The sequence below is a fragment of the Carlito syrichta genome, unplaced genomic scaffold (genome assembly GCF_000164805.1).
Source record: "Carlito syrichta isolate Samal-C Ts95f unplaced genomic scaffold, Tarsius_syrichta-2.0.1 Scaffold312076, whole genome shotgun sequence".
In the NCBI taxonomy this organism is placed as follows: Eukaryota; Metazoa; Chordata; class Mammalia; order Primates; family Tarsiidae; genus Carlito; species Carlito syrichta.
Window position 1 is genome coordinate 266,980 of NW_007256172.1, and position 19,172 is coordinate 286,151.

General features: G+C 38.5%; 1 protein-coding gene across 1 annotated transcript in view; it reads right to left on the reverse strand.

Moving 5' to 3' along the window:
- The window catches only part of KLF12 (Kruppel like factor 12), a 255,127-nt gene that overhangs the window by 132,106 nt on the left and 103,849 nt on the right, over window positions 1-19,172 (reverse strand). Inside the window, exon 2 of the mRNA XM_008069506.2 lies at window positions 12,029-12,575. Within this exon, the coding sequence (XP_008067697.1) occupies window positions 12,029-12,575 (547 nt within the window). The remainder of the gene's footprint in view (window positions 1-12,028; window positions 12,576-19,172) is intronic.

Below are 19,172 nucleotides of genomic sequence, written 5' to 3' on the forward strand. Positions count from 1 at the left end.
GGTATTTGCTCATCCTGTAAGCACTTATGAGTGTTTATGGTGTGTCAGATAGTGTGTAAGGTAGTAACGCAATGAGAAGGGAAGACGTGTGTGTGGGAGGTATGAACTGCTAGGCAGTTGAGTATGCACTTTCCTAGAAAAGAAGGCATTTGAACCTTTTCTTTCTCTATGGATAAAGGTAGAGTATCACTCTACGAAGCATGGAACATGGTTGGGGGTGAGACCTACTCGGTGGAATGGCAACAGACTAGGATGGAGGGGTCCTGGGTCAGACTGGGAGGATGAGGGGAGGCTTGCTGGTTAGCGTTTCACTTCACTTCACTTCAACATACAAGGGAAGGTCTCTTCTATGGTCAGAGCTTAAGGCCACACGCCAATATCAGCCATAGTGTTCTTAAGCATTTCATACCAAACACTGTTCCTGCAGCAGGTGACATTAATTCTTTCGTCTGTTCACCTATCTCTTCAATCAACAAATACTTATTGGGCATTTATTAGTGTCAAACACAATGTTGGGGAAATAGTAGCTAGTGAGACTTAGATGGTATTTTCATGAAGCTTAAATTTTAGTGAAAGATTTTGAGAGATGCCCAATCTATTTTATTTTAGCAACGAGAATTTATAAGAGTATAAACCACATTAAACAAGCAACTGTTGTTTATCAACAGAGGAGCTCATTCTTACTACAGGACACATGAATCCTGCTGGGTCTTTCTCTCCCCTAAACCCGAGAAACCCAAAAAACTGTCTATTACTTAAATAATTTGTCTAATTCTACCATGTTTCTACCTAACTCCTACAGTCCTAGTTTTTGAGAAGGTACTTTCTTTGAAAAATCTCCAAGGGCGAGTCCCAGTTCTCCCATTTTACCAAATTTTCCTACATTCTGTTCTCCTAAATTCTTGCTGTTCCAAGACATAATTCTCCTTCTTAATTTTATTTACTCTCTCTGACATTCCAGGGCACTGGTTTCCATGCTCAGTGGGTTCACCTCTCAGCAAAACTTGCCAATAGCATACATGTTGGCACACATATGATACCACTTAGCCAAAAAACATAATCCATTGTTTAAAAAAAGGGACAGATACACAGAAAGTAGCAGAGTCACATCAAACAAATGGACAGGATGCGAAGTGGGACAAGCTGGTGGAAGCTAAGCTCTTTCTTTCTGCCTCAAATTAAATATTGCCTTTAAAATACTCCATATACTACACCTAAAAACAAAGTAGATAAGTTAGATTTCAAATCAGGCTTGAGGTTTATTCACTGCACTCTCTTACAACTCTAAGCTAAGCTGGGAAGATCCGGGGACAATCCTAGGAAAAATGACTAGCTGGGAGTTCCTTTCTCCATCTTTCAGTTTGTGTTGTTTTAAAATTGTACCACTAGATGGCAGTACAAAGACTGTCATTTTCAATATAGGTCTCAGTTCCATGCTTCTGCGATAGGTAACGTGGTTGACAGGAAAGAAAGATGAAGAAGATGATAGGCTAGTGGGGGAATGGAGAGAGACAGAGAAGAACAACTGAGTAAAAGATCATTATAGGAACATGGAGGGAGGATAGGGAGTGGGAGGGCAGCAAAAAGAAAGTGGAGCCAAGGAGGGTACTTTGAGAGGGCAGTGCGTAAGAGAGAAGGGAAGGGGCTGAGCTAGGGTGGGAGAACCCCAGTGGATTCTCTTTGAAACTTTTTGGACTCTGCTACTTTCTGTGCACCTGTCCTTTTTTTAAACGATGGATTATGTTTTTTGGTTAAGTGGAATCATATGTATGCCAACATGTATGCTATTGGAAAGTTTTGCTGAGAGGTGAACCCACTGAGCATGGGCACTATATGGGCAACCCAGGACACAAACATCCACAGTGCCGCATTTGCATGATTGGCACATATGTAAAGAGAGAGACCAATGACAAAGTTTCAAGAAATATCAGAACATGGGGGATGTTCTTATATATATATACATATATATATATTTTTTTTTTTAATTTTTTTTTTTTTTGAGTTGGAGTCTCACTCTGTCGCCCAGACTGGAGTGCAGTGGCCGCTCCCGGCCACCACAGTCTCGACCTGCTGGTCTCTGGGGATCCTTCTGCCTCAGCCTTCCAAGTAGCTGGAACTACAGGTACGCGCTACCACACCTGGCTATTTTTTTGATTTATTGTAGAGATGAGGTCTCACCAAGTTGCCCAGGTGGGTCTCGAACCTGCAGGCTCAGGCAATCCACTCACCTCAGCCTCCCAAGGTGCGGGATTACAGGTTGAGCCACCGAGCCCGGCTCTCATAAATTTTTTAATCTACTCCATCCTATTTCATTTCTTAAAATCACTGGTTGGTGTCTACTAAATTGAGTTCAAGATTCAACAACAGGAAATGATCCACAGTGTGAACAGCAGCATTTTCGTGTATTGTAAACTAGAGCTGGCTTTTAAGAAGAGTTTGGGTTTTTTAAATTGTCATAGCTGAGAGTGGAAGGCATTCCTGCCATAGAAATGGTCCATTAAACCTTTGTTCAATAAATGATTACTAGAAGGAAAAAAAATTGTTGAAGACACCTGATCATGAAAACCACATATAATGGGCCTGTGATCAAAGTAGCATTCTCCCCACATGAAGGTGTTTGGAGAAAAAAATCAAGTGTATGGTTATTCCTCTGAAAGGTGGCAGCTCTTCTTTTACTTATCAGATAGAAAGACAAATGCCAATTAGTTGTTTTCTAAAGAATACAAAGCAGAATACCAGTTAATCAAATTTTCTATTAACCATGAAACATAGGCAGAGTGGAAGAACTGAAAAAATAGCAACATAGTTTAGAAAAGAAAAAGTATTATTAAGGGAATAAGAGAAAACAAAGAGCAGAAACCAGAGTCACAGAGTTGTGAATTATTAAAATGGCAATTTAAAATAGTACTGGCAATGATTCTAAGACCAACTTTCCCTCTTGGATCTTATATTCTTCCTTCTGTCATTTGTTCCTACTAGGTTTTATGAATCATTGGGTAAACTGTTTACTTGCTAAATACATACATATATATATATTTCTTGCAATGAATATAGATGCTCAATATCATGAAAATAATTCCACAAACACTTTCAATCTAATATGTAAAATAAGAATCCCCTGCTCCTGTACCACATGAAATTAGAAGCATTATATTTAAGAAGATTATTTTCCCAAGATAGAAAATTTTTGTTATTTAAAACAGAACTATTCGCAAAGGAAATAAAAGATATTATATATTAAAATCCAATATGTAAGTGTTCAATGTACTAAATATCAGAGAAAATTTTCAGGTATGGTGAACACTGAACGTGTAGACTACATTAGAATGCTTTTCAGGTAAAATATAACATTTAAGCATACCTTTATTAAAACCGAAATTAGTTGTTTTTTATTATAGGAGAAACTTGTAAAAAATAAAGTGGTGCCCTAGACTGCCTTATTCAGCAGCACCTAATATTGCTTCATAACAGAATGAACACGAAGCTCATTTCGCTAAGCTCTTCTTGCTGTGGCTGAAGACAGATGGACTTTTCTCTTGTCTCCATCTTCACTTCCTTAAGAAACACCTCTTCAAGTGGATCACCTCAGGTATCAACACTTTCACCTTTTCCCCTTAGTACTTGTATTTATTATTTAATGTGGGGGGGGCAATCAAACTCATTCCTCAGTACTTTAGTTTATGAGGAGCTGAACTCAAGTTTTCCCTTTGTGCTAATTATCTTAAAACAATATATAGATAGCTTCTGTCTGCTCCCTGAGCCAGTTACTATCATCACATTTTAGGACAAATCCGTCTATGCCAGCAGAAGCAGTGGAATTGACAGATTGTGGGTATTTCAGATAAACAAGAACATAAAAAGCCCATTTTTGGGGTGGAATTCATTCAACCAAATCTGATGCATGCCCAGAAGTGAAAAAAATCCAGATAATGTTTTACCCCATGTTGAGAATCAGGTAAAAACAAACTACAAATCACCAATGAATCTGCAGAGAATAAAGCATTCTGAGTTCACAGTGAAAATTCCATTTTTCGTAAGTATGGGCTGGCTGCCTTTCTCTCATTATTTAACAAGTTCCTGCCTTTGTTTTTATCATGATAACAGTGAAACACTCAAGCCTTAACAAAGTTTATATTTAAGAATAATAAACCAAAAATCAGCAACACTCCGGTCCCATTTCCTGATAAGCAAAAATTAAAGAACATAAGGAACCGGATAGTTTGCTGATGAAAATCAAATTCTGAATTAATCTACATCTATTAGTTACCATACTTAAGAGTTAAGCAGAAGAATAAATTTACCAAGGGAAGACAGGGTAATCACTCAAGGGGCAAAGACAACTAGACACATACGCGCAGGTCAGCTGCCCAGGATTATTCTGGTCATATGGACAGATGACACCAGGATTCTACCAAATGGTGAACTAAAGAGGACAGTCACATGTCAGGTGGACAGAAGAAGCGAGTCTGTGACAAGAACCATGACCTGGAACAAGACATCAACGTCACCATGTGGAAAAGCTGATGACGGAAAAAAAATGAATGAAATAGGGTTTCATGGGAACACAACTCCAGCTGCAACAGTGGGACAGGAGCTGGGGTCAGAACGTCCAACAAGCTTTGCGGCAATCACTGTGATGACCATATTTCCTTTCACAAATATAACCGGCGTGAGACTAAAAATACACTGTGGCTTCTTCCTGAAGGCTGCTGAGAAAAGCAACAGCGTGTAGGAAGAAAATGGGGTGTGACTATTTCAGATTTGTCCATGCCACATCCCTTTGAAACTCTTGGAGTGCTATGAAAATAAGGCATGCTTTTGGAGGATTTTTCACTGTGTGTCTGTATCTCAATACAGTTTAAGAAAGCAATATTTTTTTAAAGGAGGTAACCAAAGAAACTATACACCCAAATCAGGTAGGGTTCTTGACAGCAGTACCAACATGCTCTAGTCAGGAATTTTGGGGGAAAAAATACCTCCTACTCAAGAATATAATCACATAATTATTGCAAACAGGTATAATGCACTTAGGACATAAAATAAGTTATTTTCCTAGTATGATACCATTCCAACAAAAAGTGTTAATGCAATAAATATGTTTAGTAAAATGCTGGGAGACTCTGCTGCGGGTATTCCATTTACAGGGAAGAAAATGTGGCCAGGTAGGAAATCAGAGCTGGATTTCTTTCTCCTAGGCAATCTCTTAGAATCCGGTGGACATCTGATTGCTTCTAAGTGGCTAAGGAGAGGTCAGTCATGGCGGAATGGAGAGAAACAACAGAGCATCTAACAAGTTAATAAAGAAGAAAGAGGAAGTGGCTGGGAAGAGCACTGAGCAAGTGAGACTGGCTGCCCCAGGCTCTGCAGGCCCTGATGGCTCCAAGCCACTGATCCGTCGTGCCCTTGCTCGAGTCTCATTCTTGAGCATCAAGGTTACCTGTTCCTCCAGGGATATGGTGGAAGGACCGGCTCAGGTAAGGGAGGGAGGAGATGAGTACATTTTTCTAAGCTCTTATTTGGATTATCACAGACTGGTGACGACGGTACAACCCTTTATGTGTCTTGACCTTCTAAAACATGATACTCAATGTTTCATGTAAAAGAATGCCTTTAAAAGACACACAAAAAACTATTTCAGGCTAATGTTTTGTTTTTGGTTATCCTATATGATTCCATTAGACAATGAATGAAAAATATGTGCTCTTATATTTATATTATTCCTGATATCATTTTTATTTTAATTATCAATGGAACCCAAATTTTGCTTTAATTTTATTTGCCTGCTAATATTCTAGTAGAGAGTTAGAAATGAATCATTCCAGGGTGGGCAGAGTTATAGAAGCAAAGTCGTTAATTGCATGTTATTGCTTACATTATACTGTAGACATAACCTGCGTCTTACAGCAACTAATCCGAATTTTTAAGTCAATTTATTATGTTGACAAAACTGTTAGGAAAAAGATACATAATGGAAAATGAAAGGAAGTGCAAAAACAGAAGATAATGAGCTGGGATTATTCTTGACAGCATAGAAATTTGCTTACTCTCTCCCTCTTCTGAAATCCCTCCCCTGAGAGCCTCTCCCACTCTCATTCTGCTTCTCTACAACTCAGCAACAAAACTATCCCCAAAAGCTGTCTAGACTTCAATTTCCCTTCCTCACCTTGCAACAGGAACTCCTTTGTTTTTTTTTGTTTTGTGTTTTTATTTTTTTTGAGACAAAGTCTCACTTGGTCACCCAGGCTGGAGTGCAGTGGCATGATCATGGCTTACAGCAGCCTTGAACTCCTAGGCTCAAGTGATCCTACTGCCTCACAGCTTCCCAAGCCCCTGGAATTATAGGCACATGCCACCATGCCTGGCTAGCTTACTTTGGTCAGTCTTTTGTCCCCACCATTCCATTGACATGCTGCTCATCAGTGACATCAATGAACTCCCCCCTCATCAAATCCCTAATTCTCAGTTGTCATTTTATTTGGTCTCTGAGCAGCATTTGACACAACTGATGACACCCTCTTTGAATTACTCTGTCCACCTGCATTCTCTTCAACATTCTTCCACTTCCCTCGCGAAAGGATGGGTCCTGATACTGCCAGCTGCATCCCTCTTCCCTTTCTACCTGGAAATGCTGACGTGCTCTTTCACGCCTCTCCTTCTCCATCTGGCCTTCTCTCTAGACAATCCTATGCAGTTCACGGCAGTAAATAACTCCTTGACTCTAATGGTTCCCAAATTTATCTTTCCAAATCTGCCTCCTCTTTCCTCTGAGCCCAGACTCACCTGTCCAACATCCGTCTCAAGCAGCTCTCTGCTAAGATGCAGAACGAGCATGTCACATGCAACACTTACAAAAGGGAATTCTCTCTCAACCCACTCTGACCCTCATTGTAAAAAGTGCCAGGCTGGGCTCGGTGGCTCAACCTGTAATCCCGTGCCTTTGGGAGGCTGAGGTGAGTGGATTGCCTGAGCCCGTGGGTTCAAGGCCCGCCTGGACCGTAAGACCTCATCTCTATGATAAATCAAAAAATCCGCTGGGTGTGGTAGCACATGCCTGTAATTCCGGCTACTTGGAAGGCTGAGGTGGAAGGATTGCAGGAGCCCAGCAGAACGAGGCTGCGGTCTGGACGACAGAGTGAGACTCCAACTCAAAAAAAATAAAAGAGATTTCATAAAAAGTGCCCCCATAAGCTCCACAGCTCAGATAAAAACTTAGATGTCATCCTTCCATCTCTCCATTCCTTATATCCCACATTCAACCCACCCTGCAATCATCCCCCACCTGGGCTTTCTATTTTTACTCCATTCCTTACTGCATGTGGTGGCTGACTGATTTCTGTAGAAGTGAAACATCATGTCACATTCCTGCTCCAAGTTCCAGTTCCACTGGCTTCCCAACACAGTTGAAACAAAAACCAGACTTGCCACCATGGATCTGGCCCCTAACCCTGCAACTCCTGCCCCAATCTCCATCTCTCTCCCCTCTGCCCCCCTGGCCTCCTAGCAGCTTCCCACTCCAGGCCATATCTTACTCATGCCTCAGAGTCTTTGGACCTGCAGTTCTTTCTAGAAAGATATTCCCAGGTATTACTAGCATAGCTTATTTCTCAGAGAGGACTTCCTGGATTGTACCTGAAGTTGTACCCCTCTCTTCTTAATTTTTCCCTTTTCATGCCTTATTTTTCTTCACAGCATATACATCATCTGACATGAATGAATAACTTTCTCTCCCACTAGAATGTAAGGACCATGCCAGTAGGCACTTGCTCACTGTGGGACCCCAATTCCTAAATTGTGCTTGACATAAAGTCAATGAATATTACGTCTTAGAAGGAAGGAGAATCCTAAGCAAGCCTACTCTTTCTTCAAAGCAATAATGAACCAAGAGCACAAAGATTTGCTTGGGATTTGTTATGAACCCCTGTGCTTTTCTGTTACTAAATATTCGTAAAAATTTATTAACATCTCCTGGGAGATGCACCACCTACTTCTCTAAGATGGACTAAAAGTCCTTTCTGAGGGCAAATAATCCATTTAGGGTCACGTTCCGTAGTATTAGAACTTTCCTCTGCATAGAGAGCCCTGCACCTCTCAAGACCACCACTTTTGGGGGCTAACTACTACTTGTCCTTTTGGTATCAAGTGGAGAAATGTCTTCCTCAAGATACTTTTTCTGACACCCTCCCTCTTGCAGCTCTATTCTAAATTACGATTATTTACTGTACCTTCTAAGAGCATCATTCTCCTTTTCTTTTCTTTTTTCTTTTTGAGTTGGAGTCTCACTCTGTCGCCCAGACTGGAGTGCAATGGCCGCTCCCGGCCACCGCAGCCTCGACCTGCTGGGCTCCGGCGATCCTTCCGCCTCAGCCTTCTGAGTAGCCAGAATTGCAGGTGCGCGCTACCACGCCCGGCTAATTTTTTGATTTATTGAAGAGATGAGGTCTCGCCAAGTTGCCCAGGCGGGTCTCGAACCCGTGGGCTCAGACAATCCACTCACCTCAGCCTCCCAAAGCGCTGAGATTACAGGCTGAGCCACCGAGCCCAGCCATATTAAAATGAAGGCACATTTGGGTGCTCTGGGCTAGCTGACAACATGTCACTCTTTTAGACCACTGTTCCTCACCTACTTGCAGGGGCTGAGGTTCTAGCCTCATCAGAAAGCATTTTCATGCTGTTCTGTTGTTAGTTAAGCACCCCTTGTGGAAGTTTCACCACTTCTTCCCCAACCCCTGAGCATGCCCTGAGCATCACAGTAAATACATTTCCTCCTACCATATTATAAAATCCCATGTGAAAACACTTTAGTCAAATACAATGTTCTCTATTTGTGATTATAATTAAACCCACTCCACTGGGCAAATCCCTGGTTGCTCTATTTTCAATCCAACTATGTCCACAATTATCAGTTATTTAATTGTCTCTATGATTTTTCGTTTAATGTCAATATCTCCCATTAGACCGCAAGCACTGTGAGATCTGTTGTGTTTAACACTGTCTCCTTGGTGTCAATAAAGTTCCTGATAATGATAGATGCTCAACAAACACCTGAAGAAACAACTCACTCAATTACATATGTGAACTTAAACATGAATGTGTACACTCACAGTCCTATGTAAATGTGACACATAGGGTAACTATACCAGGTTCAAAAGTAATTAGCCAGTACAATCATCTATGCTATATGAGTTACACTGTGTATTTTTATTAGTAGCAGTTTGAAAATCCAACTCCCCTATAGTACTTTCCTTTACTAATCCATACTAGATACACAAGCCCTAAGTGGGAAGAGAAATGGGCACTCCCTTTATCATTTAGCCACTTCATGGCTGGCCTGGTGCCCAGGTGCATATGTGTAAAATGTAGAATTGAGGAGTTACTTAAGTGCCCTTTCCTTTATTCATTCTGTGAAGAAGGCAGGCTTCCTCCAGCAGACACTTTTACTGTTATCTAATTAATCAACTATGCCATAAAAAACTTATAAAATGTATAAATATTTCTAGAATATGGTGACTATAAAAACTTAATATAAACTAATAAAAAATAGAAAATACGGAATGTTTCCAGATAATTTCTCATTCTAAACTCTCATCCCTTATAATCTGTTATAGTTACAACTTTGAGAAGTATTTCTATACCCACTTCACAGGGCAGTTTTTCTTTTTAAAATTCAGCAAGTTTTTGTTCCTCCAACTTTATTTTTACAAGAGAAAGTATTTTTGAATATTATTCTTTTTATTTCTTGGAGGAAAGAGAATAATGATAAATATTTGCCGACATCCATGCTAGACATTATGCTCTTACTAAATCTTCCCAAGAATCTTCTAGGATTGATCATATTATTATCCCCATTTTAATCACTGATGAAAATGAAGCTTAGTGAGATGAAATAACTTACCCATGTCCACTGCTATAAGTGAGAGAACTAGGATTCTAACTCGCCTACCCTAAATCCCAAATCTCATGTTCCTAATGACCATAGCATAATCCAGAGGGCTTATGATAACACAAATTTTTATTCTTGATGTGAGAAAACTACCGAGTAAAAAATGCTGCATGAAACTAACAAATATACTTATGTAGAGAACAAATTATAGAATGAGTCTTAAAGTTCTTCTGCAATAACTCGTTTTCCAGAAAATTAAATTTTAGTATTATGTTTTATATATTATACTTTAAAAATAATAACCTCTCTCATAAAATGATAATGGCAAATAAAAAATATCATTTTTGTTTCCTTCATTAGTGAATTAAAATTGTATAAAAAGTTATGAGAAACATTAAAATCGTTACAAATCAATCTCATAATAAAACAATATTTCTCTTAAGTAGTAGCGTACAAAAATTGGATTCTATCATGTAAACTTCGACCCACCATACACAAAATAACATAATATGCTAAGGCTGCATATTTTGCTACTTTTTAATTCCTAGTTCTTAAAAAAACTTTATAATCACTTTTCAAAGTTATAAAGAAGAGTAAATACCCGAATTGGCCTTCAGTTATGCTATTATTTCTCAAATTGATTTGTTCATTTTAACCAGAAGTAGTAGTAATATCAAAAAGGGTTTGGCTTAAGTAAAATCCATGAAAAGTCTCCCTAATTCCTCTTTTTCCTCTACCTTTTCACTAGAAGGTGGTGGGACTGGCTCCTAGTCTGTAATAGCACAAAAGAGAGAGGTTATATCATGTAAGTAATGAGTGTCTGCGACTGAAGTTTGTAGTCTAAAATTCCCTATATGCTCGGAATCATGAGATTTTAATTTGGTGAAATTGGGAAGGTGAAATTTATTTCATGTGCTATGAAGAAACTCACTGCAGGTAAAACAACAACTTGCCAATGATGAATGCCCAGTTTTATAGTATGTATTTACAAAAATTTCTCTAAGTTCACAATCAAAGGTTATTTCTATGCATTGAATTCTACTTTATACAAGAATCAAAATAACTATATTAGCATCTTATGAGAAGGTAATGTTTTATGTATTCATCAATTATATTTTAATTATGAGCCTCAATAGTAATACAAATGTTAAAGCAAAAAGTAAAACAACAACATAAGTCTTAATCCATTATCATTCTAGGCTCTGACGACAAAATACATTCACATGTATTCAGTATTAAATACATTCATATGAATGAGTTAATGATTATGGGCATTCTGTATTTCTGTAGATGGCTGGCTTGTCTATTAGCTTCATGGATAAGAAGAAAGAATAAACAGTATGATGCTACTACAATTCCATCTAGTAAAAATTGGGAAAAATAAGAACTTAAAAGTAGAAAATAACTTCATGGTCAGCTGTATAACTGTCAATTTTAATTAAAAAACTAATTATTATTACACACAATCATGTGATAAAGCATCTTTCTGTCTTCTAAACCCTAGAAGGGAATGTTGATATTATCTTCTGACATATTTCCACTATACTGAGTCATCCTACTACATAAAATAATAACTTAGACTTTTAGGAAGTTAGGAACCCAAGCTACACGATTCTTTCACAGTCGAATATCTAACTTAGAGTTATTTTAATGGCAGCTTAATTTACAGCTTACTTAAAAGTAAATGATCAGATTCCAGGCACTGCAACGTCATGACATTTTATACTGTTACCTTCCAAATAAGTTCCAACTGAACAAATAAAAGAAACATCCTGCTTTACTTCATAAAAAATTTACACTTCATAATTTATATCGTGTAAGCAATCACACTAACCGTAGATGCTCTTCCCATCTAAGCATTTAAAGATAAGCATTCAGTTGCAAATTCAGATATCTGAATTCTGACATTAAGTGACAAATGAAAGCACAGACTAAGTAAAACTGGAGCACAGACCCACAGAAATGTGGAGCTGGTTCCTACCAAACTGTCCTCTACTCAATGGCTGATCAGATGGTGTCTTGGGTTGCTGTGCACAGAGCTTTTTTGGAAGTAGTGTTTGCATACGACTTGGGCTCTGTTCACTGAAACTTCTGTGCCCTGAAGTGACCTCTAAGTGCAGAAATAAATCAAGGCTTTGTGTCTCTTACCTTTGCCATGGCCTCTCCCATCCTCCAAAAGCGGCACAACAATAGTGTTGTTCACATTTCCAGGTGACCTTACAGCTGTGTAGACAACAGGCACCGACTGCACCACCACGGGAATGCGGTGAACATGACTCAGTTTGTTAGACTGCAAATTCATGGGACTTGAAGGCGGGACAGGATGGATGATGTGCAAAAACTGCTGGCCTCCTACACCAGATGCAGAGGCAACAAGGGGCCCTGGAGTTAATACTGTTGATGAAGATGATGCTGAAGAAACTGATGTTATGACAGTTGGGGATGAGGCTGGACGACTAGAAGACGATGAGGAGGTCGAAGTTGAAGAAGGCGAGGAGGCAGACGCTGTCATGGAAACTGGGGAGGATGAAACAGCAGTGGGGGACGTCCTGGCTTTGTTTATTGACAAGTCCACGGGCTCAGTTTGTGTTTGGAAGTGATCCACAGATAACGAGTCCTCCGGGGGCTCCCCCTTCACATTGTTTAGCAACAGGGGAACGGCTTCCATATCGGGGTAGTTGTGGGCGTTTGGAGACTGTGGAGAGAAGAATGAAACATGGATTTATCCTTGCTAATCACACATTTAATAATGCAGAACCTATCACTGGAATGTTTATTAATTTTTCTCTTATTGCTATGGGACATTAACTCATTCCTCAAATGTTTCAAGGATTGATCTGTGACAGTCACTGTGATTAAAACTTAAGGTTGGCTAGGCTCGGTGGCTCAGCCTGTAATCCCAGCACTTTGGGAGGCCGAGGCGAGAGGATTGCCTGAGCCCATGGGTTCGAGACCAGCCCAGGTAACTTGACAAAACCTCATCTCTACAATAAATCAAAAATTAGCTGGGTGTGATAGTGCGCCTGTAATTCCAGGTACTTGGAAGGCTGAGGAAGAAGAATCACCGGAGCCTAGCAGGTCAACGCTGGGGTGCCATGAGCTGCACTCCAGCCTGGGTGACGGAGTGAGACTCGAACTAACAAAAAAACAAAAATCAAAAACTTAAGGTCCAGGAGAACAAAACAGTAAGATGAGGCCTCTTCCACAGAGACACTTTCTTCCATTGGGAGAGATGGTGAAGTCTGCGCTCTCAGGAGGAGAAAAGAGGAAATCTTCATGATTCCAACCTTACTCAATATTAGCATAATATGGAAACATTACCTGGCAACAATGCTGGGAACCCTCACTACGACCTCTCTACTCTCACACTTGGTGCAAGAGTCACCACACCATATTCATCTTGAATATTTAAAAAGGGCACAAACTTCTTCACCCTCCAACAGCTGAACACTAAATTTTTAAAAAAGAAGTCATGTCTAATCATTAGATAACTTAACTCTTAGGTTACGTCATTTTTTTCTCTCAAAATAATGTACACAAGTACCACATGTGACATTTTAGAAAATAATAATTTTAACTTATTCTGAAAATGCTAATTTTTCTATGACTTTTTAGTTTAAAATGGTGATTCTATCCAAGTTCATCTGCTTTCTTTTAGGGTTTAATGAGTGAAATTTGACAATGATAATAAAGACCTCAAGATTTTACTACTGTGATCAGCATGTTATAACTGGGCATAAATATACTGCAACTTATTCATTTTCCTATTCATCCATGAATTCAGCAGATATTTATTGAATGTCTACTTTCAAGCTCCCAAATGACGGCCCAAGAATACTGTACTTGCACTTCAGTTTAGCCTTAACAGAGAGAATTAGACTATAATAGACTATTTTGATTACATGTAGTTTGACCAGGCTAACATAGATATTATTGTTCTGTTATATGAAGGTCGAAAACTTTTTTCACCTTTATTGTTATGGTACCTGAACAACAATATCTAAAATTATGTTAAATAGGTTCATTCTGTTCCTCATTTAATAAAAGATTCTGGTTTGCTATTCCCCCCAAAATCTCAGCATACATCTAAAGGAACAAAACATGTTTCTTAAGGCTTTTTAAAAATAGAATATAAATTACAGCTCCATTCAAAACATACAATGTGCAATATGCAAGAGCTTTTTATTCAACAGCAATGAGAAAAGATACATTTAAAAGGGAAATGGGTTGATGTTTTAAAGCTTTTTTCTTCTTCTCAGATAACATGGTTACTTACCTGCAAAAACATATGAATCAGAAAAACTTAATACGAACCATTTAAAATATCTACTGTATGAAATTCTACATGACAAGATTTTCATATTTGCTGAAATTGAGAAATAAAGCTTTTTAATCTTTTCAAAGACATTTAAAAAAGTAAAAAACAAACACCATAAATTGAACTACATTTATAAAATATTTTAAGCATTAGCTAATCTTCCAAACAGAACAGTATTTCAATTTGTTCTTAGCATTCTCATTTAACTTCTTTATGGAACAATACAAAATGTTTCTTATTAGTATGCTATACCCATATAGAAATTTGTTGTTTAGGCTGCTTTCATAAAAGACTACCACAGGTTTGTCATTAAAAATATAAAATATGGCTGGGCATGGTACTCACATCTGGAATCCCAGCACTTCAGGAGGCCAAGGTAAGAGGACTGATTAAGTACAGGAGTTCAAGACCAGCCTGGGCAACACAGTGAGACCCTATCTCTACCAAAAAAAAAAATCAAAAAATTAGCTGGGTGTGGTGGCTCACACCTGCAGTTCCAGCTACTTAGGAGGCTGAAGTGGAAGAATCACCTGAGTCCAGGAGATCAAGGCTGTGGTAAGCCATGATGGTACCACTGCACTCCAGCCTGGGCAAGAGAGTGAAATTCTGACTCAAAAAAAGTACACCCACAGATACACACAAAATACACCATTAAGCACATATTATTAAACAGCATTGATTTGGTTTTAAATACATTCTTGGTTAGTTTTTTTTTAAAAACTGTATTAACATATTCAAAAGTCTTATTGTGAAAATTAGTGATTATTTCCATCACATTTTTTCTCCTACTCAATATCCACTTAGACACAAGATTCCTATACACATTTACAAACCAAGGACCAACGAGTACTTTATTATAGAAACCTTCCATATGTGAACCAAAGACAACTTTGGCAGACTAACAATATAGGAGCTATATGAATATGAAGCTTATTTGTAAAGAGATTGCTTTTGAGACACAAAGTTTCACTAAGCTTGGCAGACTGCTTAGACTTCTCTAGATTACAAACAGGAGTTCACCTTTTGTCGGTGTCTGCTTAATCCCTTAATGAGGAACATGTTTACTCCTGAAGTTGTTTTATAACAATAGAAGAGTGTTTCCCTTACGGTTTTCTTGTATATATTAGACAGCTGTGAAGACCAAATATTAAGAGCCCCTCGGTATTTGCAGACACTTGAGAATTATATAGCTTTTCCATGAGCTCAACCCAGAATATAGAAAATGCTCACAAAAATAAAGAAGGATGGACCAAACTTTTGGACCAAATACTATCTTGCCAGAAGCCTTCTACCAATTACACAGGAATTCACAAGTGTAAATGTCCTAGAGAGTCATGTGGTTTTTTTCTCATATGTAGCAACTGAAATGCAACTAGCATATTGAAAAATAATGCTTCATCAGTATAAAGCGGACAAAATCCTTATTATACCATTCATCTATTTACAGTGTGACACAGCATCACATCCTGACAGTTCACACTAATCTCTTCCAGTGATAATGTGGCAGGTAGTCATCCATAATTCCAGCTTAAGGCTACACATACATATTTGTAAAACCATCAATACTGCAAAAATGCGGTTTCAAAATGGCTATGGCACACCTTTGTTCCTCCTTTTTAGGGAAAAGAAAAGACCTGAAAGGCTTGATCCTGAAATCAACATTAGGAATTCACTCTTCTTCTTTTTTATTTATTTATTTTATTTATTTAATTTTTTTTTTTGAGTTGGAGTCTCACTCTGTCGCCCAGACTGGAGTGCGGTGGCCGCTCCCGGCCACCGCAGCCTCGGCCTGCTGGGCTCTGGTGATCCTTCCGCCTCAGCCCTCTGAGTAGCCGGAATTACAGGTGTGCGCTACCATGCCCGGCTGATTTTTATTTTATTTTATTGTAGAGATGAGGTCTCGCCTGCCCAGGCAGGTCTCGAACCCGCGGGCTCAGGCAATCCACTCACCTCAGCCTCCCAAAGGTGCGGGATTACAGGCTGAGCCACCAAGCCCGGCTTCTTCTTTTTTAAATTAAGAGTCCAGTCTCACCCTGTCACCCAGGCTTGAGTACAGTGGTATTCTCATAGCTCACTGCAGTCTAGAACTCCTGGGATCAAGTGATCCTCCCACCTCAGACTCCCAAAGTGCTGGAATTACAGACATGAGCCACTTGGCAGGAATTCATTCTTATAGGAAGTAGAAAATCAAAACGTATTGGTTCTGAAGCCTGCATCCATAAGTGTGTAGCTGTAGTGAGGAGATGGGAACATGGTAGACCGCCAAGAAGGCAAACAAAGGCTGAGGAGAAACAGAGGAAATCCCAAAGGAGAAGTACTTAGAGCAGCTAGAAATTGAATGAAAGGACTACACATATAAGAGAAAGTGAAAGGAGATACAGGCCAGGAATAGCCTTGAAGGGGTGGAAACACTGAAAAGACCACAGATAACAAACAGAGGTTATAAGTTTTAGGCATGATGAGAAAGATAAACTTCTGTAAAAAAAGAACAAAAAAGGGATTAAATACTAAAATTATGTCCTTGGTTACTTGATACACTGATGAATTCTCGTGGCAGTGTCAACTAAGTGATTTGTTTGTTTTTGTTTGTTTTTAAATAAAAGCTTGTCAAGATTTTTGCCTGGGAATGGTGACTTCAGCTGCATTTTTTGCTGCTGATTTCCCGGTTTGGAAAGATATGATACTATATTCATATTATCAAACAAAAATACTCCTTCTAAAGACATGAAGATTATATGGAACAATGGCTTTTTGTCAAAGAGGAGAGTAATTCCATTTTCCAAAAAATTTTATAATAGCTCTTGAAAGGGACACAGCAAAGTTTAAATTTTTAAATAATAAGTATTAAGGAATTATATAAAAACACACAAAAGTCCAGCAAAGTAAATACAACCATACACTTCATAACAAACAACATGTATGTGAAAACTTAAAGATAAAGAGAAGCAGGATTATATTGTCACATATTCTTTCCTTCAAAAGTCTGAAAGTCAGTTTTACTTTTAGAAACCCACTCAATAAAATATTACACAGAACATTCTAGTGAACATGCTTTTTTTAAGGGAGCTAGGAATTACATTTGAGTCTTTCTAATCAGATAATTTTTTTTTTCCTGAATAAACATTTTAAAATGTGATTTCAGCTTTAGGCATTTTGTTGAACGAATGCAAAATGAATCTAAAACCTCATACTTGTAAGTTCCCAGATTACTAGATGTATTTCCTACCGTTATCTATTCTCATCAGCTGAATCTTATTATGGTCTGTCAGGGAATGAAAAGCATCTTTAATTATAGTTGTGTATTTTAATCACTTGGAAGTTTTTAAAAAAAAAACAACTATGTCTGGACACCACACCATCTTTGGAGATTCTTATGAATATTCAGGGTTGAGAACCACTAAATAATAGTATACTAAATGTTATCCAAGACTCTCATGCTATTTTCTCTTTAATGACACCAGGGGTTTTTAGAGATGTGACCCACGTGTGAACACACACGTGTAGACACACACACACACACACACACACACACACACACACACACACACACACACAATGGCCCCAACTATCCATTCAGCCATCTATCATTTAAATAAATTATGTTATATTTCACTTTTGCAAATTTTTGGAGAAATGATTTTACAGCAGTTTTTAGAAAAGACTATAAAGTGACTTGCCTGATGTTACACAGATTGTGGCTTCACTATCACAAGAATCTTTGCTTTATAGCCTGTTGTGTGATGTTATAGAAAGAAAATCTGATTTGAATACAAAAGACTTGACTTCATCATCTACTCTCATTGCTTCCTAGCTGTGCAATCTTGGTATCATCAGTAAAATTGTCCAGGTCTTAGCTTATCCATCAACAAAGGGGTAATGCTAATTCCAAACTTATACAATTGTGGTGATTAGATTAAGGGCGTTAAGTGCTTTTAAGTAATACTGAGCAATGTAAGAGACAAGCATAGGAGCAGAATTCTGAGAAGGAACTTGACTCACTGAAGGAAGCATAAGATACACTCTGACACAAAACACTGTAAATACAGTTATGGCAGAGACACAGGTTTGTTAAACAGCCTAACAGATTCATGTTACAAAAGTAGCTGAACAAGTCACCTTAAAGAATCACTTGTAGCTTTAAAAAAAGATACATATTTTCTCTTAATATATAGATGACAGTCATGTGACACTTTAATTTCTTTTCTGTGCTTTTTAGTTTGATTAGTTTGGCCCACAGGAAGATCATATAACAGTTGATGGAATGCATTGCAACTGACTGGTTTGATTTCTTAATTCCACAATACAAATAACCTATATCAATCCATCCTTTAGGGGGCATCCATTGTAATACTAACATATAAATAAGCTAAAATAATTGTTTTGGGATGTTAGTCATTCCTTAATAGCCTTATCATGAGAAAAACAAGGAGAATATTTGTTTCTTGTGTCTCGGTAGAAAATGAGTTTATATAAATTTCACTGTGTGACTCAGTGATTAATTGAACGTGTACCTTTTATGGGAAGTGCTTAAAGAAATTTATTGTGTACTTTATGTAAAAAGGAATTAAACTAAATCTATGACTACACATCAGTTATATTGCATTATTTTAAATGCAAGAACATTTTAATTAAAAAGTCAAATTCCTTTTTTTTTTTTTGAGTTGGAGTCTCACCCTGTCGCCCAGACTGGAGTGCAGTGGCCACTCCCAGCCACCGCGGCCTCGACCTGCTGGGCTCTGGGATCCTTCCGCCTCAGCCTTCCAAGTAGCCAGAATTACAGGCACGCGCTACCACGTCCGGCTGATTTTTTGACTTATTGCAGAGATGAGGTCTCGCTGCCCAGGAAGGTCTCGAACCCACAGGGTCAGGCAATCCACTCACCTCAGCCTCCCAAAGGTGCGGGATTACAGGCTGAGCCACCGAGCCTGGCTTCAAATTCCTTTTTAACATGAAGTGTACAGTAAAAGCATGTCT